The 23,837-nt window shown below is 40.0% G+C and overlaps 1 protein-coding gene across 2 annotated transcripts; it reads right to left on the reverse strand.

Annotated features, from left to right (window-relative positions):
* Positions 1 to 382: 382 nt before the first annotated feature.
* On the reverse strand, positions 383 to 23,625 carry CD79A (CD79a molecule). Of its 2 annotated transcripts, XM_073655840.1 has the most exons (5): positions 23,129 to 23,622; positions 16,049 to 16,363; positions 15,810 to 15,928; positions 3,159 to 3,221; positions 383 to 2,034 (listed from the first exon to the last, which is right to left on the reverse strand). In XM_073655840.1, exons 1-5 carry the CDS (start codon positions 23,193 to 23,195, stop codon positions 1,921 to 1,923), a joined length of 678 nt encoding a protein of 225 aa, XP_073511941.1. In that variant the 5' UTR covers positions 23,196 to 23,622; the 3' UTR covers positions 383 to 1,920. The 2 variants fall into 2 exon arrangements, with proteins under 2 accessions (XP_073511941.1, XP_073511942.1); XM_073655841.1 differs by lacking the exons at positions 383 to 2,034; positions 3,159 to 3,221 and adding an exon at positions 5,325 to 7,326 and having other exon boundaries at positions 23,129 to 23,625.
* Positions 23,626 to 23,837: the final 212 nt, after the last annotated feature.

Here is a 23,837-nt window from a genome sequence, read left to right on the forward strand (position 1 = left end):
ACTTATGAAAAAAAAAATTTCTACCCAAAGCCACCACTAGAGGGAGCTTACCAAGGACAGATGTATACAGATGTTCCCTTGAGCTCAATACTAAACCTGTCGCCAGCAAGTTCCCGCTAGGAAAGGTTGTCGGCTGTCATTTCCTATTTCTCTGGGTTTTATTCCATTCTAAACTTTGCACCAAAGGAGGGGAATTCATTAAGAAAACGGAAAAAATAATCTGTATCTATGACTGCAGTCTGTGGTTATTATTGGTAAATATCACTTGTCCTTGCTTTCGAGCTGTTGACCCTTAGAATCCAAACTGTAGATCTTTACTATAATATCATATATTTAAAGCTATGTTCACACTTTTTTTTTTTTTTGCTTACAAGAAAGCAGGTTTTTCTACAATTTGGAGCTTTTTGTTGCATTTTTTTGGTGCGGATTATATGTGTCATTTGTCCACTGGATATGTTTAATAAAGTTTTATTCACCAAAAACATAATTTTTTGCAGCATTTTTGCACTTTCTCATTTCTTTTTAAGGGTGAAAAAAATGGTGCAAAAACGCTGAAAAGTTAGCATTTTTCAAAAACGCTGCTGTTTTCCCCAAAAAAGAAACAAGTGTGTGCATGAGATTTCTGAAATCTCATCGCTTTTCCTGATACTGTAAAAAGCAGCTTCTAATTTGCATAAAAAAGTAGAAAAAAAACTACAAAAAACGCAACGTGTGAACGTAGCCTAAGTATTTGCTGCATTTTTGTTGTTTTTTTTTGCAGTTTTGCCACAAAAATTGAAGAATTTCCTTGAACCTAATATAAGCCAAGTTGCCTATTTTTTCCTTGCAATTTCCAATCTTCAGCATGCCAATTCTTTTAGCGTTTTTTTTTCACCCATTCCAATGTCTGGGAAAAAAAATCAAGTAAAAAAAGGCGCCAAAATGCATCTGTTTTCCAGTACGTTTTTACTGCCAAGAGACAAGCGCAGAAATGTCTGCAGCAAATACTTGACGTGTTCACACATTGCATTTTTTGCTGCTTTTTTAGGTACCTGCAAAAGATATGAGATTTTATAAATCTCATGTACACGCTTGGTTTACTTTTCCTAAAAAAATTGAAAAACTGCTGAGTTTTTAAATCTGCTCCAAGTCAATTCTTCCAGGTTTTGCAGGGTTTTGCAACGTTTTTCACCCAAAAATTTTTGCATTTTTTCAGCGTCTTTAGTGAATAAAACTAACTTTATTACACATGTACTGTAGACAAATCACACAAGTAATCCCCACCAAAAAAAAGGGGGAAAAACAACAGGCAATGATTTTACTGATAAGAGAACAGGTTTTGGCTGCTGAAAAAAGCGCTGCAAAAGTGTGAACAGAGGCTTACACTGGATTTACCCTCTTCTTTGGACAAACTTTAGTTGTTGAAGTGTTACCCTCTCCTCAGAGCATCAGCAATCAGCTGTAATTTATAAGGATATCTTAGCAGTAAGTATTCAATTTCTCTGCAGCGCCTCCGGAGGGAAAATGAAGTATTACACAAAACACATTGAAATCAATGCAGTGAGTAATGCAGAACAGGAAAGGTCCTCCAGACATTGTCAACTCCTACCAAGAGATAAAAATCCAAAACAGAAGCCCCCTCTTCTTCCCCTACCCACCTGTTAACCAACACAAATTTTTCATATACAGTATAGACAAGCCCTTAAAGCTGCCATTTTGGATCAATCCACTAGGAGAAGACTTCGCTGAATATTTTACAAATATTTCAAACAGGACAAGAGCATTTAAGACATTGATACAAAAGTTAAGGAGGAGATTTGTTGTTGGTGGTGATCCTACGCGATGAGATAATCTTGGAGATAAAACACGAGTGTTCTGATGGTTTCTGTTCATCCATTTTTTTTTTTTCCCACGTGGACACAGATTTCTCTAATACCAATCTCAAGGTTTCTCCAGTTGAATGGCTGCTGCCCGGAAGGTGCCTACATCTTCATAAGTGGCTTGTAGACCACGGGAGATGTCTTCATACAAGGAACAGTCCTCCAAGTTTAGTCCCTTTAAAAAAGTCAAGAGAAATCATCAGTAGTGGAGTTTCTTTGAAGAATAATCCCTATCTAGATGTACAAAGAGATACATTAGCATGTTGGAGGGGAGGGTATCTACTAAAAATGTATCAATAAATAATTACAAAAAAATAATCAGGAAGAATGCTGCCCCCGCGATGCTACTAATGTGTGGCTGGGAGGCAGCTTTCTGCAGTAGAAAGCTTCCCACATTGCTCTAGGAGGCAAGCTAATCCTTAAACCCATTTTCTCTGCCTCCCACATGCTGAAACTGTAGGTAGGTGGTCTTTATTTCTTAGCCAAATGTCTACAAGACTGTGCGCTACTTGTAAAAAGTAAAACAGACAAAAAAGTCCTGTTAGATTAGCTTCCCTTTAAAAAAAATAACTTTCTTAAAAGGGATGTACAGGATGTGTGGAGTATTTCAGCTCTACAACATCCATTTCATTTGAGATAAGCTGCAATGTGGATGCTTGGCACGTACACCGCTCCACAAGCTTCACACGTTTATCCAGATAGTTATGGGACCTCCCTAAACCTCGTGAGAGCTGGCCTCTGTCCAGGTTTGACTTAGATAACTTGTTTTCACAGGACAATCCATTTCTCAACAGGATTGATCAGCGAGGGTCCGACCACCAGGACAAGCTCGTGAGAATGGCGGCCAATTTGATACCCAATAAGACAATTGCTCCATTCATTTTCTATAAGGCTGCGGGAAAAAGCCAAGCACAGCGCTCGGCAGCCCATTTGAGAATGAATAGAATAGAAGTCAAGCAAGTGCACTGCCACTATAACAGCAAAAAAAGTGCACTGTTTTGCCAAATTGTCCAGTAAAAAGCCAAGCGTAGCGCTCGGTAGCCCCACTGGGAATGAATAGCGTAGCAGTCAAGCAGGTGCACTGTCAATTTAACAGCGAAAAAGTGCACTATTTTGCTGAATTGTGTGGGTGCCAACAGTCAGATCCTTATTGTTTTAGGTCCGACTGGACTACCCTTTAAGTTAAGGCTGGCCCTGTCTTCTCCCACCAAGTGTCAGTAACTGAACTCTCTGTACAAGCAAGTTTAGGGTAGGAGACATTTTAATGACCAATCTTGCAGCAACCTGACACATTCTTACCTCATAAAGATTTTCTCCTTCGGCTTCTTTGAAAGACATTGAGTTCAGATTTTCCAAACGTTTCTGTTGGCAGAACATGCGAAATAATGAGTCAATCAGGAAAAAATTGGATCATGCGCTGCTCAGAGAAACATTGGTGGTGGATGAAGTAAAAGAAAAAACACTCACTTGTTGGCGCCAAGAACAAAAAAGAAAAACTGCAGCATGATTAATTGCACACGGGGTTGGGTCAAGCTCTATATTTACAAGTAAATGCTTTGATTTTTTGGGGAAATGTTGCTATAAAGCAGACCAAAAAAAATGTCAAACCATATCTAAATATTATAAGTACCAAATAGTGCCAAAATAATCCAGCCCTAAAACCACCATGCAGTAAAAGATAATACCACCATATAGTGTCCAAATAAAAGTAATGAACAGTACCTTAGAAATGCCCCAGGTGGTGCCCGATGTTTAAAATGCCACCCCAAAAAAACATTTAAGGGATTTCCAACTTGGAGGTTTTAGGACAGGCCATCAATTAATTTTAAATAAATGGGGGTCCGACTCTCAGCACCCCCGTTGAGCAGTTGTTTAAAGGGAGCCACGGTGTGACACTAGTCACTACTCACGGACAAGCTGTGAGGCTCGGATAGGAAAGAGATCCGAGGTCAGATACCAAGAGGGCTCATCATATACAAAGAGGTAAGGCAAAGGCTTAGTCAGGACACAGTCCAAGGTCAGCATTCCAGGAAGGTAGAGAATCAAGACAAAAGGGGCTAGGCAAACAGATGGTCAATGACAATGTGCAAGGTCAGGCAATAAAGATCAAATACAGGAACACAGAGAACAGAGCAAGCGCACACCATCAAGCTAAGCTACAACTGGCACTAATTGGAGTAATAGAGCCAGCTAAATAGCCAGGTAATCACTTGAATAGCAGACACATGGAAGAAGCTCTGGCACTATCCGCCTCTGATTGGATGGCTGAACTGTCACAAACAATGACAGCTCAGCACACCCCAGCCTCCGATCGGTTGGCTGAGCTTTCCATCACCTTACTGACAGCTCAGCACGCCCCTGTCCTAGATTGGACAAATGAACTGTCTCTCACAGTTCATTATATATTAAATAGCTGCCAGTTTTTTTCTACTTTTTTATGGTTTCTTAGATTTTCAAGGTCATCAGTTTTTTTATATAAAAATCTTTTCAATTTTTTTTCCATATCTCGAACTGTATTAAAAAAATGTAAAAACTGAAATCTCCAGGAAATTCACATGAACATTAGCAGCAATGAACAGACTCCTCCCCTATCTTTTGTAATGAAGCATCTAAAGAGCGTGTGAAAAAGTCATTGTGAAGGGAGGGGGAGTCTTGACATCCCCTATTGTGATTTGTGGATCCAGTGTTATCTACTATATATAGAGGGGTTATCAGTCATCGTACAGGAGGAGGAGGTGAGCTGTGATATCACCTATTGTGAATGGTGGATCCTGTGTTATCTACTGTATATAGAGGTGTTATCAGTCATTGTACAGGAGGAGGATGAGGTGAGCTGTGACATCACCTATTGTGAATGGTGGATCCTGTATTATCAGCTGTGTATAGAGCTGTTATCAGTCATTGTAAACCTGTCTCTGATGATAATGAGCCTGCTGAAAACTCATCCCGAAAGGACAGAAAGTAGGGGGTCTAAATAGGTTCCAGTGGCCAGTGTGAAAATTGCAATTTTGATTACTAATTTTAAAGGTTTAGTTACTCTTTAATGAAAGTTATGATATTCTTTTTTTTTTTCTGAAAGCATTTTCTGTAGTATAAATTCAAAGTAAAGCGTAAAAAAAGTAAAAATTTCAAAGCATTGTGGGCTTAAGTAGATACTTATTTAAGATCTGATTTGATCGAGAGTTTCAAACTCCACCCAATAGACCTGATGGTTCTTGCTTCTATTTTGATAAAAATGACACAGTGAGACACCGGAGAAGGGAAAAGGTTTTATTGTTAGCTTTCTTCGCTAAAAAAACACTCAGAAAAAACACAGTTTTTTTTATTTCTTCATCATTGGATACAAGTATAGCTATCTAAAGAAATATCTAAGCGTAAATATAAAGGAAGCAATAAAGGTATATACAATACAATCACATAAGTCAGGAACCACTTTAATTTTAAAGGGGAGGATGACCCATATTATATATATTTATTTCTATAGCATAATCTGTATTAAAAAAAATATATAGAAATCTTGCAATTCTCACACCGGCCACCGGGGCTTTTTTAAACTCTAACTTCCTGTTGTTTCAGGAAATAACACATGTACATTAGCAGCAATGAGCAGACTTCTCCCCTATCTTTTTTATTGAAGCATCTAATGAGCGTGTGCAAATGTCATTGTGATGGAAAAAAGTCAGATGTGACATTATCTGTTGTGATTGCTGGATCTTGTGTTATCAGCTGTGTATAGAGGTGTTACCTGTCGTTCTTATCCTGTCTCTGATGATAATGAGATCGCTGAAAAATCCTTCTGAAGGGAAGTAGAAGTAAAAAAAAATCCTCAGTAGCCAGTGTGAAAATTGCAAGATTACTAATAGTTTTGGTTTTTCTCAAAGATCGTGATATGAAAAAAAATTGACAAAAATATTTGTAACACAAAAATCAGATTTAAATTATAGCTTGGATTATATCTTCCCTTTAAAATTATAAAATAAACTAGGTTATTATGTTACATGTATGCTTTAAAATGTTATTTTTTTTTATTTTTTGACCATGGAATCTTTTTGAAAGAAAATACAACAATCATCTAATCACAAAATGTCTCACCAGTGATCGACTGTGGAGGGATCTAGAGCAAGTGTTTAGTATTCCTATAGCACCACCGCAGGAGAAATAAGGTACTACACAGGTACTGCTGAAATTTATTTAGTGCACACTAAAGTCTCGGGTCCTCCAGAGTAAGAGTAAGTTGAAGTACCTAAATTGGGTATCCCCTCGATTGACTGGGAATTCTTATCCACCCTGTGTCGGACTGGGTTGGTAAAGGCCCACCAGTAACATTGATTCTTGGGGTTACATGCAAAAATAATCTGACTCGTTGCTTTTATGTAATATTAACTTGGCTAGCTTGTTTAATGAATGATTAGACTATAACTTTTTCTGCAAATTGTGAATCAAGTGTTATAGCACTACTTATTAGCTATTCTTCACAGGGGCGGCCTACCAGAGGATTTTCCTGTTCCCCTGTGGGCCAGTCCGAGCTTGTATCCACCACTGGGAACATTTTCTTTTTCTCTACTTAAATGTTTGTATTTGGGGCTTAAAAAAAATTGCAATTGGAATTCATTAAAATTGTTGACTTTTATAGACTCTTTGTTTCACTGCACATTCAACTTTAATTTGTCTGTGGTCATAAATCAGCTGAGAGCTCAAAAAAAGGAAAGATAAAAGAGATAGAAAGTCTCCCATTGGACTTTGAAATTGAACTCACTGGTGGACTCTCACTTAGCTCAATAGACAACGCAACACAGCTGCTAAATTTTTAATGAAACCCAATTACAAAATTTATTTTTATCCAAAAATAGATGTATCTATTCTTTTTATATCATAATCTGTATTAAGAAATATATATAGAAATCTTACAAGTCTTTTTTGGGGCTTTTTTAGACTCTAACCTCCTGTTATTTCAGGAAATGCACATGTACATTAGCAGCAATGAACAAACTTAGACCATATCTTTTTTTATTGAAGCATCTAATGAGCGTGTGCAAAGGTTATTGTGATGGGGGAAAAAAAGTCAGATGTGACATTATCTATTTTTAGCCAAAAATACATGTATATATGTAACAAAAAAAATGGTCTCCAAAAGATGGACATCCCCTTTAAAAGAAAATTTGAAACTGGGTTTTATAAACCAGACTCCCCCCTACAGACCTTTCGGTGGTTCATGACTTCTGACTTAAGTCTGTTAAGTGATGAAGACATATGAAAACCTAAGAGAGGAAGTCAATTATGAAGACTGTCAGGTAGAAAGACGATAATGCCGCTATAAGGCTCCTGCGCTGCTCTACATCGCTTTATATGCCCCTTGGATTGTCAACAGCTCTACAGCAGTCAGGGAGCTGTAATCATTACTGCTGGCTCTGCCCGCCGTGGAGTACGCTTCCCATAAACGCTTGTGCGCCTCAGCTTGATGACATCGCTACAAGACAGGAATGGGAAGAATTTTCTTAACATCGTGAAAAATTAAAGAGGGGAAATTTATAATTTTTCTCATATAAATGTAACATTTAGAAATATGCTTTTACGGCAGCTGCATGAATAACTTCTATGTGAGAGTGTTGTGAGCATGCTCTATGATCTGTGCAGAGGTCACTGCGCAGGGAGGAGGAGGAGGTGAATATAAACTATTGTGAATGGCGAATTCTGTGTTATAGATATATATAGGTATTACAATCCAGCCTGTGAGACTAATAAGATAACAACTGAGAAGTAATCTCTAAAGAAATTGTATTATTTTAGGATTTTTTAGTGATGTTAAAAAAAATTACCAAAAATGTAAAACAAAAATGTGTTTATCATAAAAACATGAATTAAATAGTAGGATATTTTCTGCTGACGTATTTCTTTAAAAAAAAAACACATTATCGTATTTACTAGGTATTTCCAGAAAATGTAGGTGATGATTAGTATGGTGCCACTTTTTGGCTGGCTACTTTAGAGGAAATTTACATTTATAGGAATATATGTATGACATGAATGGCTGCGGGGTGCAAACGGTGGTTACAGAGTTGCACTTTGTCGCATAAGCGCCTCCTCTATGACATCTACATGCCATAACTGGACACAGAGATGGGTTATCTTCATGAAACAACCTTTTTAAATAACCTCTGTATACTGTAAAAAACACTAATATTTTTCAATATTTTTCATTCCCAAAACCTGAGTGGGGCAAACAGTCTAGCAATTTTTTTTCAAGTACCATTCATGTAGATTTGAATGTGGTTTATGGTGCAAACCACAAAGAAAATAGAACATAAAACTCAAAACAGCTCAAAGGTTAAGATTTCAAGTCGAGAGGGGGGAGGGTCACACAGAAGGTGCATAAGTAGAAGTCACGACCGGGCCCTGGAGCCTAATAGACCCTCTGCCACATTATAAGACACCAATATTATAAATGGCACTTGGTAAATTACCCTATTTAAGACAGCACAATCTTAAGCTTATAAACTTAGGAAACTGTTAGAACCTTGCTCTTAGTTTTTTTTCCTTTGCTGGTCACATGACCTTGTTGGCCTATTTAATCCTGCTCCGCCCTTCTGGCTTTGCTGGACTTCATTGTATATCTACTTTCTAGCTAGCCTGTGCTCTGTGTCTTGCTCTGTTAGTTTGCTTGGTCTACGGACCTCTATGTTCTATATATTTTGTTTGTTCGTCTGTCTGCTACTATTTCTGTTAGGAGGTGTCCCATATTCCTCCCAGTCCTTAGTACTTGTAGGGATTCCTTCCCCACATCTATAGGTCTCCGTACAGACTAGCTTAGGACTTTAGCAGGTCTGATCACAGGATCAGGTTCCCTGTTACATCGTAGGGATTAAGCTGAGTTCTATCGTAGGGACAGATCTCCTCTCTTTCCTTAGCTCTGGTAGCAGAACATAACAGTAAGTCCAGCCAGCAAATTCTCTAAGGAAAGATTTTTCTGTTCCATCATGGTGTCGGTTCAGGATTTGGTTCATCGCCTGCAGGGACTCTCTCTGGAGGTGGCCGAGCTCCGTCAGCACGTGAGTAACTGTCCTGGAGCACATTTCTTGGAGCCTAAGGTATGTTTGCCGGATTTATTTTTTGGTGAACACCGAGAATTTTTTTCATTTAAAAATGCTTGCTTATTGTATTTTCGTTTGAGACCCAAGTCCTCTGGGGATGAATCCCAGCGCGTAGGGTTCATAATGTCACTTTTGCGCAAAGAGCCTCAGGAGTGGGCCTTTTCTTTGCAACCTAGTGATACATGCTTCAGATCAGTGGATAGTTTTTTTTCTGCTTTGGGACTATTATATGATGATCCTGACCGTGTCGCATCAGCTGAGACTGAGTTGAGACGTTTAAAACAGGGATCAGGTAATGTGGAAAAATATTGTACTCATTTCCGTCGTTGGTCTACTCAAACAGGGTGGAACGATTCTGCTCTGAAAAGTCTATTTCTTGCTGGGCTCAGTGAAAGGGTTAAAGACCTGCTAATTGCTTATCCTACACCTGAAGATTTGCAACAGGCTATGCAATTAGCTATACGGGTGGATAGGAGACTGCGTGCTAGGGTTAATGAGAGCAAATCCTCTGCTATGTCAGTTTCTGGTTATGAGAATGTGTGTACTAACAGTGGTGAACCGATGGAGATTGGATCGGTGGCACCTCGCTCTCAAGAAAAAGACCGTCGATTTTCTGAAGGCTTGTGTTTCTATTGCGGAAAATCTGGTCATTTGATTAAAGGCTGTGAGCTTCGTATGAAGAAAGAAAAAAAAATGGTCAGTCACGCCCGTATTGCCTGTTTAAATTCCAAGGGTGTATTTTTAGCTGCTTCCACGATTGCTCAGGAAAAATTAATGGAATTTCGGGTGTTTGTTGATTGCGGGTCTACTCTGAATGTAATTGATGGGGGATTCGTGGAAAGACTCAATTTAAAACCTGAACCTTTATCATCCCCCATTGCTGTGGTTTCTGTGGATGGTTCCCCTTTGAAGAATATTACTCTCAAGGTCTGTGAATTTCCTCTCACTATTAATGGTGTTCACCATGAGAAATTGGATTTGGTAGTGTTGAATAACTTGCCTTCTCCAGTAATATTGGGATTGCCCTGGTTAAAATTTCACAATCCTGTACTGGATTGGTCTACCAGTGAAATTAAATCCTGGAGCCATAAATGTTATGACAAGTGTTGTAACGGGCGTATTGCAGCTTTGGATAGGGGAGAATTGCCTGTTCCTATTCAGGATTTTTGGAGAGTTTTTTCTGAGAAGGAATCGCAGGTTTTGCCTCCCCATAGAGACTATGATTGTTCTATTGAATTTGTCCCTGGAGCGACTCTTCCTAAAAGTCGTTTATTTAACCTTACTATTCCTGAGAGGAAGGCTTTGGAGGAATACATACAGACAAGCTTGGCCGCCGGTCACATTAGGCCCTCTAAGTCTCCTGTGGCGGTTGGATTTTTTTTTGTAAAAAAAAAGGACGGCGGTTTACGTCCTTGTCTGGATTTTCGTGAGATTAACAAAATTACTGTACGCAATCCTTACCCACTGCCATTGATTCCTGATCTGTTTAACCAGTTAATGGGGGCCAAGTGGTTCTCTAAAATTGACCTTAAGGGGGCATACAATCTGTTGCGCATGAAGGAGGGTGACGAATGGAAGACTGCTTTTAACACTCCTGTGGGTCATTTTGAGAATCTGGTTATGCCTTTTGGTCTTACTAATGCTCCTGCATTTTTTCAGAATCTGATTAATGACATCCTTAGACCTTTGATCGGCAAAAATGTGGTTGTGTATTTGGATGACATTTTGATTTATTCGCCGGATCTGGAGTCTCATTGGCGGAGCGTGCGTGAGGTATTACAGTTATTAATGGACAATTCGCTTTTTGCTAAGCTGGAGAAATGTGAGTTCGCTGTACAGAGAATTAGTTTTTTGGGCTACATTATCTCCAGCAAAGGTTTTGAGATGGATCCGGTTAAGGTTCAGGCTGTGCAGGAATGGCCTAGGCCTATTGGTTTGAAATCGATACAGAGGTTTTTGGGTTTCGCCAATTACTACAGAAAATTCATAAAAATTTTTTCTAGTATTGTCAAACCTCTGACTGATCTCACCAGGAAAGGTGCTGATGCGGTTCAGTGGTCTTCTGAGGCCATTGAAGCTTTTGTGTATCTCAAGGAGAGGTTCACCTCTGCTCCCATCCTTATGCAGCCTGATGTGACTAGGCCGTTTTTGGTTGAGGTTGATGCTTCCTCTGTGGGGGTTGGCGCAGTATTGTCTCAGGATAACGGGGATGGATTACATCCCTGTGCCTTTTTTTCAAAAAAATTTTCGGAGACTGAACTGAATTACGATATTGGTAATCGGGAATTATTGGCTATTAAACTCGCATTTGAACACTGGCGCCACTTCTTGGAAGGTGCGGAATTTCCCGTTCAGGTTCTTACGGATCATAAAAATCTGATATATCTTGATGCTGCCAAGCGCCTGAATGCCCGTCAGGCTAGGTGGGCACTGTTTTTCTCGCGGTTTAATTTCTCCGTTACTTACATCCCTGGTACTAAGAATGTTAAGGTGGATGCCTTGTCTCGCAGTTTTTCTCCCATAGTCGGTGCTGAGAAAGAGGAGAACATTTTACAAGAAGGTGTTGTGATAGCTGCTTTGGACTCCGTTTTGGAAAATGAGATTCTTAAAGCACAGGAGAATGCCCCTTCTAACACTCCTCATGGGAGGTTGTTTGTGCCTGGGACCTTTAGGAGAGATTTGTTTGTTGAGTGTCACGAATCTCGGTTGGCAGGTCATCCCGGAATCTCTGAGACCAAGAGACTGGTGGGTCGCAGTTTTTGGTGGCCTGGATGGCAGAAGGAAGTCATTAAGTGGGTGCGTCAATGTACTATATGTGCTAGATCTAAGTCCTCACATACTCCTGCTGCGGGGTTGCTTTGTCCTTTGGAGGTTCCCAGTGCTCCTTGGACACATTTGGCTATGGACTTTATAACTGACCTTCCCCCCTCTGAGGGTTTTACTGTCATCTGGGTGGTCGTGGACCGTTTTAGCAAGATGTGTCACTTGGTTCCTTTCATCAAACTGCCCTGCGCTAAAACTCTCGCTAAGGCCTTTGTCAAGGAAATTGTCAGACTTCATGGCGTTCCTACTGACATTGTTTCTGATAGGGGTCCTCAGTTCGTGGCTCGTTTTTGGCGTGCCTTTTGTGATAGGTTGGGAGTTCATTTGTCGTTCTCGTCCGGATATCATCCTGAATCTAATGGCCAGACAGAAAGGAAAAACCAGGATGTTGAGCAGTTCTTGCGTTGTTTTGTGGCAGACAATCAAGAGGGGTGGTCTGAGTTTCTGCCACTTGCTGAATTTGCTCTGAACAATCATACATCTTCTTCTGCTGGTTGTTCGCCTTTTTTTTGTTGTTCTGGGAGACATCCGTCGTTTGGGTCGTTCTCCAAGTTGGGATCTGCCGTGCCTGAGGAGGAGAATTTTTCCGGTGATTTGGAGAGAGTTTGGACGGATGTGCGTGGTAATCTTCAGGAGGCCAACAGAAAATCTAAAGACTACTTTGATAGGAAACGACAGGAGGTTTTGTTCGCTGTTGGTGACATGGTTTGGTTGTCCTCTAGGAATCTGCGGTTGAGGATTCCTTCTAAGAAATTGGGTCCCAAGTTTGTAGGGCCCTTTAAGGTGCTTCAGGTTGTCAACCAATCTGCTGTTAGGTTGGAGGTTCCTACCTCCTGGAGAATTAATCCGGTATTTCATGTCTCTCTGTTGAAAAAAGCCTCTGCCTCTGTTCCTCCGGTGGTGGAGGACGGGGAATATGAAATTTCTCGCATCCTTAACTCTAGACGGTATAGAGGTAGTTTGCAGTATCTTGTGGCCTGGAAAGGTTTCGGACCCGAGGATAACTCTTGGGTGAGGTCGGATGATGTTTCCGCATCCAGACTTATCAGAGCGTTTCACAGGAGATTTCCTGATAAGCCTGGTCCTAGGGGATCCGGAGGATCCTCTTAGAAGGGGGGGTACTGTTAGAACCTTGCTCTTAGTTTTTTTTCCTTTTCACATGACCTTGTTGGCCTATTTAATCCTGCTCCGCCCTTCTGGCTTTGCTGGACTTCATTGTATATCTACTTTCTAGCTAGCCTGTGCTCTGTGTCTTGCTCTGTTAGTTTGCTTGGTCTACGGACCTCTATGTTCTATATATTTTGTTTGTTCGTCTGTCTGCTACTATTTCTGTTAGGAGGTGTCCCATATTCCTCCCAGTCCTTAGTACTTGTAGGGATTCCTTCCCCACATCTATAGGTCTCCGTACAGACTAGCTTAGGACTTTAGCAGGTCTGATCGCAGGATCAGGTTCCCTGTTACATCGTAGGGATTAAGCTGAGTTCTATCGTAGGGACAGATCTCCTCTCTTTCCTTAGCTCTGGTAGCAGAACATAACAGAAACAGTGTATAACTGAGGACAAGGACCGCGATGGGGGCAAAATATACCCCGACTTACACGAATCTTTTTGTGAATATTTTTTTTTCTGATATTTGTTTTATTTTATGTAGGCAACAATACTCACTGAGGAAGCGGACAGGACGTCCGTGAAACACGTATGAATGTAGTTTATTAATAAAAAATATTTCAATTAACGCTTTGATCACCGGATCATCTTTTCATACGGAGGAGCGCGGATATCTATACACCTTTCTTCTGCCATATCCATCTGTTGATGTACCTTGGAACCCTGATTTGGGCTGGTGTTGTCTGCAGCTCTCTACACAAGTGCCTACATGTGTTGTGCATTAACGCAACTCTACGAGGTGAGCAATTTATCTGCATATATTATTATTTGTCATTTGGTAACGGCACCATCTGCGCCCCTTTCTCTATTTCTTTCTATATTATAAGACACCAATATTATAAATGGCACTTGGTAAATTACCCTATTTAAGACAGCACAATGTTCTGCTTATAAACTTAGGAAACAGTATATAACTGAGGACAGGGACCACGATGGGGGCAAAATATACCCCGACTTACATGAATCTTTTTGTGAATATTTTTTTTTCTGATATTTGTTTTATTTTATGTAGGCAACAAAATTTGGAGAGTTTCAGATTAGGAATTGACAGTTTTCCTTAATTGGTTAATTATAAAAAAAAGGTATTAAATATAACATTTTTAATGGTAAAAAGTCTGCTTTAAAGTTCGTATTTTAGATTTAAATATATTAGTAGATGATTTATAGCCATAATAAAAAAACATTTGTAAACCCTAGTTTTCTAACTGATGTTTAGTGTTTAAAGCAATATGTATGCAAATTGCCTCTTCAGAGAAAAAGAGGACTTGTACTCTACAGCGCCACCTATTGGAAGCAATATGCATTTCTACCTAATGTGCTGCATGATATTGGTCACACATGCTCAGTTACTCTCGCTGGCTGGTCTCTACATTGTGACTCTTTGTCCAGTGCAGTAAAGCCAATAAAAGTAGCTTTCTGAATACGCAGTAGCAGGACATTATAGGTGAGAACACTCAATCTACAGGAAGTAGGAAGCGACTACATTGTCAGCTGCCAGAAGGGGAAGGAGACTGATTCTGACCAGAGCTCTGCCCTCAGCAGAACCAAGGAGGATACATGGAAGCAAAACTTGATGAATTATACATTTTATAGGCTAGAAAAGCTGCAAATAACAGTTGCTAACAGCTATTCAGGCCTTTTTTATGCAAAAATGATTATTTGGATACAAGCTTGGTATATGATGGCTCGTGGGAAATCTGTAGCAACACAATCATACTCCAATAAAATAAGATTCTATGTGAACTTTTTTTTTCTGAAACCAGATGTGGGAACATATGGAAAGTCAGAGGGCTTCAAGTATGGTCCTAAAATTATAAATGAATGCTATGTACTCCCTGAGTGATGGTTACCAACGGTATATTATCTGCACTATTGACTGTTTTTTAATTCTTCTCCCTTAGGACAAACTTATGACGCAGCTGTAATGGCTACACCAAGACTTTTGTGTCTGATGGTGGCCATTGACCAAACAAGACGACACCAGAATTAGAAATGAACTTGTCAAGAAGACGACCTATCACAGGCTTGCATTGAGGCTCAAAAACTTTAAGTTGCACCTCGGAGGAGTGTTCAGCTGTCTAAAAAAGGTCTTAAGAAGTCTAAAATACAACCCTTGGAGGGGGAGGAGGTGAGCTGTGACATCACCTATTGTAAATGGTGGATCTTGTGTTATCTACTGTATATAGAGGTGTTATCAGTCATTGTACAGGAGGAGGAGGTGAGCTGTGATATCACCTATTGTGAATGGTGGATCCTGTGTTATCTACTGTATATAGAGGTGTTATCAGCCATTGTACAGGAGGAGGAGGTGAGCTGTGACATCACCTATTGTGATTGGTGGATTCTGTGTTATTTACTGTATATAGAGGTGTTATCAGTCATTGTACAGGAGGAGGAGGTGAGCTGTGATATCACCTATTGTGAATGGTGGATCCTGTGTTATCTACTTTATATAGAGGTGTTATCAGTCATTGCACAGGAGGGGGAGGAGGTGAGCTGTGATATCACCTATTGTGATTGGTGGATCCTATGTTATCAGCTGTGTATAGACATTTTATCTGTCATTGTCATCCTGCCTTTGATGATAATGAACCTCCTCAAAACTCTTCCTGAAAGCACAGGATTTAAGAATTTAAAGTATCCCCGGTGGCCAGTGTAAAGATTGCAAGTTTACTAATTTATTTTTTCCCATAAAGATCATGATTAGAAAAAAATAAATTGGCAAAATGTTTTTTTTTTTTTTAAATATATAGGATTCAAAAACCTGATTTTATGGGTCGTTGTCTGATAAATCAAGACCTTGATGCCAACATATAATATACTGTATGTGTCAATACTGAGATAATAACCAAAAGCCATAAGGATTTGCTCACCTTATACAGGAGGAAGGTCCCAGGGATAATAGCGCAGAGGAGAAGGATGATTCCCTCAGCGGTTATGAGTCTGTTTTTTGTCGCTTCCGCAATATTGAAGAACAGATAAACAGGAGATTCTGAAACGCAAAACAAGGGAGGTAAAACTATGGATGGGGAGTGGACGATATTGTTAAAGGTCCTTACTTTCGGCATTACTGGGTTTTGATGCTTGTGGTTGCCCCTTGCTCATTACTCACCCCTCACTCTTAGGTAGGTTCCACAAGACTTATCGGTCCTAGATCCCACAGTGACATGGCACACATACATCCCTCTGTCATTTCTTTTTGCATTGTAGATGTCCAGAGTCTGTGTGGTAGATGGCAAGTTCTTCTTTATAGTTTCCAGGAATGACGTGTCGTTAATCTTCCTCACTAATGTGTAGATGTGGACCCAGGAGACCGACACATTCTCATCCTTCTCTTTATTATAGTTGCATGGAATCTTAATGTCCTCTCCAATGAATATAGATATTGAGGTGGGCACCCAACGCATCTCCAACCCCCAGCATGGAACTGCAGAAGAAAAACATTGTTATGGATACACATACAGTATAATTATATACATCTGTATTTTGGACCACTAGGAACTCTATGTACTATGACGAGATTAGAAGAACTCTATAATGGGACATCCACATGGGTACAATACGAGCTAATGGTTATGTGCATGAGCAGGACCAGTGCCAGCCCCGGCACTCAGCAAACCCAAGCAAGTGCCTGATCTCACGGTACCCTGGGAGTCCAATTCTGCCCAGATTTCAATTAGTGACTTCCACCATATATGTGTCCGCTGCATGTATGGAACAAGCTCAGGAGGTGAACCTGCTCCAGGCACAGGCGATGAACCTGCTCCAGGCTCGGGAGGTGAACCTGCTCCAGGCTCGGGAGGTGAACCTGCTCCAGGCTCGGGAGGTGAACCTGCTCCAGGCTCGGGAGGTGAACCTGCTCCAGGCTCGGGAGGTGAACCTGCTCCAGGCTCGGGGGGGTGAACCTGCTCCAGGCTCGGGAGGTGAACCTGCTCCAGGCTCGGGTGGTGAACCTGCTCCAGGCTCGGGAGGGGAACCTGCTCCATACAGCTTGAGTATCGGCTGTGTTATTCAGCCGGCACCCTAGTCAAACTGCAGCCAATGGAATTAGCTCCAAAAGAAACACTTTAACCTCTTAGAAGTCGCTGACCATCATGACAGTGGTATATAAGAGTAAACCTTCCCTTCCCCATATCATGATTGAGTGCCAAAGGCAAATAATAGTAAATGATAAAATTATATATATAATATAAAAAACCTTCATATTACCCCCTAAATAAAATCTAAAAATAAAAAACTAAATTGAATAATAATAATGATTACACATACATACATACATTATATATATATATATATATATATATATATATATATATATATATATATATATACACACACACACAGTACAGACCAAAAGTTTGGACACACCTCATTTAAAGATTTTTCTGTATTTTCATGACTTTGAAAATTGCACATTCACACTGAAGGCATCAAAACTATGAATTAACACATGTGGAATTATATACTTAACAAAAAAGTGTGAAACAACTGAAAATATGTCTTATATTCTAGGTTCTTCAAAGTAGCCACCTTTTGCTTTGATGACTGCTTTGCACACTCTTGGCATTCTCTTGATGAGCTTCAAGAGGTAGTCACTGGAAATGGTCTTCCAACAATCTTGAAGGAGCTCCCAGAGATGCTTAGCACTTGTTGCCCCTTTTGCCTTCACTCTGCGGTTCAGCTCACCCCAAACCAACTTGATAGGGTTCAGGTTTGGTTACTGTGGAGGCCAGGTCATCTGGCGTAGCACCCCATCACTCTCCTTCTTGGTCAAATAGCCCTTACACAGCCTGGAGGTGTTTGGGGTCATTGTCCTGTTGAAAAATAAATGATGGTCCAACTAAGCGCAAACCGGATGGAATAGCATGCCGCTGCAAGATGCTGTGGTAGCCATGCTGGTTCAGCATGCCTTCAGTTTTGAATAAATCCCCAACAGTGTCACCAGCAAAGCACCCCCACACCATCACACCTCCTCCTCCATGCTTCACGGTGGGAACCAGGCATGTAGAGTCCATCCCTTCACCTTTTCTGCGTCGCACAAAGACACGGTGGTTGGAACCAAAGATCTCAAATTTGGACTCATCAGACCCAAGCACAGATTTCCACTGGTCTAATGTCTATTCCTTGTGTTCTTTAGCCCAAACAAGTCTCTTCTGCTTGTTGCCTGTCCTTAGCAGTGGTTTCCTAGCAGCTATTTTACCATGAAGGCCTGCTGCACAAAGTCTTCTCTTAACAGTTGTTGAAGAGATGTGTCTGCTGCTAGAACTCTGTGTGGCATTGACCTGCTCTCTAATCTGAGCTGCAGTTAACCTGCGATTTCTGAGGCTGGTGACTCGGATAAACTTATCCTCAGAAGCAGAGGTGACTCTTGGTCTTCCTTTCCTGGGGCGGTCCTCATGTGAGCCAGTTTCTTGGTAACGCTTGATGATTTTTGCAACTGCACATGAGGACACTTTCAAAGTTTTCCCAATTTTTCGGACTGACTGATCTTCATTTCTTAAAGTAATGATGGCCACTCGTTTTTCTTTACTTAGCTGCTTTATTCTTGCCATAATACAAATTCTAACAGTCTATTCAGTAGGACTAACATAGTTTTTTTTAAGGTTGAAGGAAGACTAAGTCCATCTAGTTCAACCCATAGCCTAACATGTTGATCCAGAGGAAGGCAAAAAACCCCATGTGGCAAACACTAAGCTCCACATTGGGGAAAAAAATTCCTTCCCGACTATATGCTGTGTATCCACCAGACTTCTGCACAACACAACTGATGGTCCCAACTCCATTTATAAGGCAAGAAATCCCACTTGTTAAACCTGACAGGGCACACCTGTGAAGTGAAAACCATTTCCGGTGACTACCTCTTGAAGCTCATCAAGAGAATGCCAAGAGTGTGCAAAGCTGTCATCAAAGCAAAAGGTGGCTACTTTGAAGAACCTAGAATATAAGACATATTTTCAGTTGTTTCACACTTTTTTGTTAAGTATATAATTCCACATGTGTTAATTCATAGTTTTGATGCCTTCAGTGTGAATGTACAATTTTCATAGTCATGAAAATACAGAAAAATCTTTAAATGAGAAGGTGTGTCCAAACTTTTGGTCTGTACTGTATATAAAACCTTCATATTACCCCCTAAATAAAATCTAAAAATAAAAAACTAAATTGAATAATAATAATAAATGATTACACACACATATATATATATATATATATATATATATATATATATATATATATATATATACACACATGTGTATATTTATAAAATATCTAAAAACATTCATATTTCCCCTAAATAAAAAGCTAAAATAGACAATAGATATAATATACTTATCTATATATATGTATACATCTATGTATATATCTACATATATACAGATATGTACATAGATATATCTATATATGTGTGGATATAAAATATATAAAACATTCACATTATCCCCCAAATAGAATCTAAAGATAAATAAATAATAACAGATACACTGTATATATATATATATATATATATATATATATATATATATATATATATATATACACAGTACAGACCAAAAGTTTAGACACACCTTCTCATTTAAAGATTTTTCTGTATTTTCATGACTTTGAAAATTGTACATTCACACTGAAGGCATCAAAACTATGAATTAACACATGTGGAATTATATACTTAACAAAAAAGTGTGAAACAACTGAAAATATGTCTTATATTCTACGTTCTTCAAAGTGGCCACCTTTTGCTTTGATGACTGCTTTGCACACTCTTGGCATTCTCTTGATGAGCTTCAAGAGGTAGTCACCGGAAATGGTTTTCACTTCACAGGTGTGCCCTGTCAGGCTTAATAAGTGGAATTTCTTGCCTTATAAATGGGGTTGGGACCATCAGTTGTGTTGTGCAGAAGTCTGGTAGATACACAGCTGATAGTCCTACTGAATAGACTGTTAGAATTTGTATTATGGCAAGAAAAAAGCAGCTAAGTAAAGAAAAACGAGTGGCCATCATTACTTTCAGAAATGAAGGTCAGTCAGTCTGAAAAATTGGGCAAACTTTGAAAGTGCAGTTTCAAAAACCATCAAGCGCTACAAATAAACTGGCTCACATGAGGACCGCCCCAGGAAAGGAAGACCAAGAGTCTCCTCTGCTTCTGAGGATAAGTTTATCCGAGTCACCAGCCTCAGAAATCGCAGGTTAACAGCAGCTCAGATTAGAAACCAGGTCAATGCCACACAGTGTTCTAGCAGCAGACACATCTCTACAACAACTGTTAAGAGGAGACTTTGTGCAGCAGGCCTTCATGGTAAAATAGCCGCTAGGAAACCACTGCTAAGGACAGGCAACAAGCAGAAGAGACTTGTTTGGGCTAAAGAACACAAGGAATGGACATTAGACCAGTGGAAATCTGTGCTTTGATCTGATGAGTCCAAATTTGAGATCTTTGGTTCCAACCACCGTGTCTTTGTGCGACGCAGAAAAGGTGAAGGGATGGACTCTACATGCCTGGTTTCCACTGTGAAGCATGGAGGAGGAGGTGTGATGGTGTAGGGGTGCTTTGCTGGTGACACTGTTGGGGATTTATTCAAAATTGAAGGCATACTGAACCAGCATGGCTACCACAGCATCTTGCACGGCATGCTATTCCATCCGGTTTGCGCTTAGTTGGACCATCATTTATTTTTCAACAGGAAAATGATCCCAAACACACCTCCAGGCTGTGTAAGGGCTATTTGACCAAGAAGGAGAGTGATGGGGTGCTACGCCAGATGACCTGGCCTCCACAGTCACCAGACCTGAACCCAATCGAGATGGTTTGGGGTGAGCTGGACCGCAGAGTGAAGGCAAAAGGGCCAACAAGTGCTAAGCATCTCTGGGAACTCCTTCAAGATTGTTGGAAGACAATTTCCGGTGACTACCTCTCGAAGCTCATCAAGAGAATGCCAAGAGTGTGCAAAGCAGTCATTAAAGCAAAAGGTGGCTACTTTGAAGAACCTAGAATATAAGACATATTTTCAGTTGTTTCACACTTTTTTGTTAAGTATATAATTCCATATGTGTTAATTCATAGTTTTGATGCCTTCAGTGTGAATGTACAATTTTCATAGTCATGAAAATACAGAAAAATCTTTAAATAAGAAGGTGTGTCCAAACTTTTGGTCTGTACTGTATATATATATATTTAAAAAACATTCATATCCAAATAGGGCCAATGTATAAGATATTTACTACTTTCAGAGATTGCCTGAGAAGTTATTTGGAAGCCCTTATTAATAGAATAGATAAATTACAATAAGTTTTCACATAACCCAAATTTTAGGTGAATTTTTTTTTTTTTAAATACGGTCATGCGTGAAACAAGAGCTCGCTCAGTTCTTCTTCGGTCTTGCGTTCTGCTCTCTAGGGAGGTTCACATGATAAAAACACTGGTGGCAGGTGCTTCCGGTTCCTCTTTCCATTAGATTCTCAACAAAAGAAGATATTATCTAAAGTTTTCTAACCATTGTCTTCACCTTTAAATATATAAGAGAATTGCACAAACAGCAATTCTGAACTATACAACTAATCTGAAAACTGCTCTGTGCAAATTTTCACCCATTGCCTTGTGTATCTATAAGAAGAATGCAGACTGCCATATATTCCCTGTATTCTGCAATACAATCTGCTAAAATAACAATTCCCTACTATATCATAGCAAAGGAAGTTACCCCAAGAAGCTGGATTAAAGTCATGCTTATTTCCCACCAAAATACTGGAAGTTCATAATTCTTTACAAATTGATTGCATAATTCATCATTATCAGAACTTATTTTCCTGATACAGAGCTCCGGATTCCCCTTTTCCCTTCCCACAGTTTTTACAGAAAAGAGTAAAATTATATTTGCTTCCTGACACCACTAGGGGGAGCTCACTGCATACAAACCTATACAGCTTAATCTCAACTAAATAAAAATGTATATGCAGTCAGCTCCCTCTAGTGGTGGCTATAGATGCAAAAAATGGATTTATTTACAGCGGTTTAGGGAAGCTGTCCAGCACTAAATCACAGCTGCAGTCCATTCATTCTAAGGATTGTAGTGATGGCATATCCTAGCAATTTGCCATTTATACCTTGAAAATAACAACTTAATGCTATTCCTGTGTGAAGTCAAGCAGCGGATTTGGAGTTCTGTATCAGAAAAATAGAGTTACAGTTCTAAACATATATTAAGAAATTAACTATTTCAGAGTTTTTGGACATAAAATAAATGTTGTTCTTTATTCCTATCCTACTATCCTATGCTAATACTTCTTCATGTCCACCTATCATATACTCGTTCCTGCTCCTGTTCTCTTATCCTCTTATAGTTACTGCTCCTGTTCTTCTCCTATCCTATGTCGGTTCCTGCACATGTCCTCTTTTATGATTTTGGTTCTTGCTCTTTTCCTCCTATCCTATGTTGATTCAGGCTCTTGTCCTCTATTTCTATGTTGGTTCCTGCTCCTGTCCACCTATCCCCTGTTGGTTCCTGCTCTTTTTCCTATCCTCTGATGGTTCCTGATCCTGTTCTCCTATACTCTGATGGTTCCTGATCCTGCTCTCCTATCTTCTGATGGTTCCTGACCCTGTTCTCCTATCCTCTGATGGTTCCTGATCCTGTTCTCCTATCCTCTGATGGTTCCTGATCCTGATCTCCTATCCTCTGATGGTTCCTGATCCTGTTCTGCTATTCTCTGATGGTTCCTGATCCTGTTCTCCTATCCTCTGATGGTTCCTGATCCTGTTCTCCTATCCTCTGATGGTTCCTGATCCTGTTCTCCTATCCTATGATGGTTCCTACTTCTGTTTTTCTATCTTTTGATGGTTCCTGCTCATATCCTTCTGTAACATGTTGGTCACTGCTCTTGTTCAACTATCCTCTAAAGGTTCCTGGTCCTGTTATCCTATCTTCTAAAGGTTCCTGTTCCTGTTCTCCTATCCTCTAAAGGATCCTCCTGCTCCTGTTATCCTATCCACTAAAGGTTCCTGGTCCTGTTATCCTATCCACTAAAGGTTCCTGCTCCTGTTCTCCTATGCTCTAATTGTTCCCGCTCCTGTTCTCCTATCCTCTAAAGGTTCCTGCTCCTGTTCTCCTATCCTCTGAAGGTTCCTTCTCCTGTTCTCTTATCCTATCATGTCCTCTTATCCTATATTAGTTAATAACAGTTATATTCGCAACATACCTGAGAGGAGTATAAAGAACATGACTTTAGGCGTTGTCCATGTCACGTGCACTGAGTTTAGTGGCATCTTCTCCGATTTTATGTTTCACCCTCGAAGACCTGCAGAAGTCACCCCGAGAGCCTGCACCAGACTGCTGCTGGCTGTGCGTGTTATTTCTATGTAGTGAAGCAGCTGATCAGTGGGAGGTAGGATGTGAGCAGGAGATCAGCTTCATTGCTTCAAGAAAATAGCCGAAAAACGTATGTCTATATAAGAGGCACTGCAAATAACACTTGTGATAAATAGGCCTCTTTATATTGTTAGATGACAAATACACATGGACGTATACACAGTCACCGGATAGACAGAACCCTCAAACAAAAACACAACTTTAATGCTGCCAAATTAATCAACTAAACCATGCAGCCAAACAGTGCACCTAAACAATGTCGCCAAACAGTGCACCTAAACAATGCAGCCAAACAGTGCACCTAAACAATGCAGCCAAACAGTGCACCTAAACAATGCAGCCAAACAGTGCACCTAAACAATGCAGTCAAACAGTTCACCTAAACAATGCAGCCAAACAGTGCACCTAAACAATGCAGCCAAACAGTGCACCTAAACAATGCCGCCAAACAGTGCACCTAAACAATGCCGCCAAACAGTGCACCTAAGCAATGCCGCCAAACAGTGCACCTAAACAATGCCGCCAAACAGTGCACCTAA

Source organism: Phyllobates terribilis, unplaced genomic scaffold (genome assembly GCF_046119375.1).
Source record: "Phyllobates terribilis strain yellow unplaced genomic scaffold, ASM4611937v1 Scaffold_12__6_contigs__length_324123572, whole genome shotgun sequence".
NCBI lineage: Eukaryota > Metazoa > Chordata > Amphibia > Anura > Dendrobatidae > Phyllobates > Phyllobates terribilis.

Coding starts and splice junctions, on each gene's coding strand:
- CD79A (XM_073655840.1), bottom strand. CDS start 23,195: ATGCCACTAAACTCAGTGCACGTGACATGGACAACGCCTAAAGTCATG. Junction 16,364..23,128: donor GTTCTTTATACTCCTCTCAG/GTATGTTGCGAA, acceptor TTTCTTCTGCAG/TTCCATGCTGGGGGTTGGAG. Junction 3,222..15,809: donor GGACCTTCCTCCTGTATAAG/GTGAGCAAATCC, acceptor TTCTGCCAACAG/AAACGTTTGGAAAATCTGAA.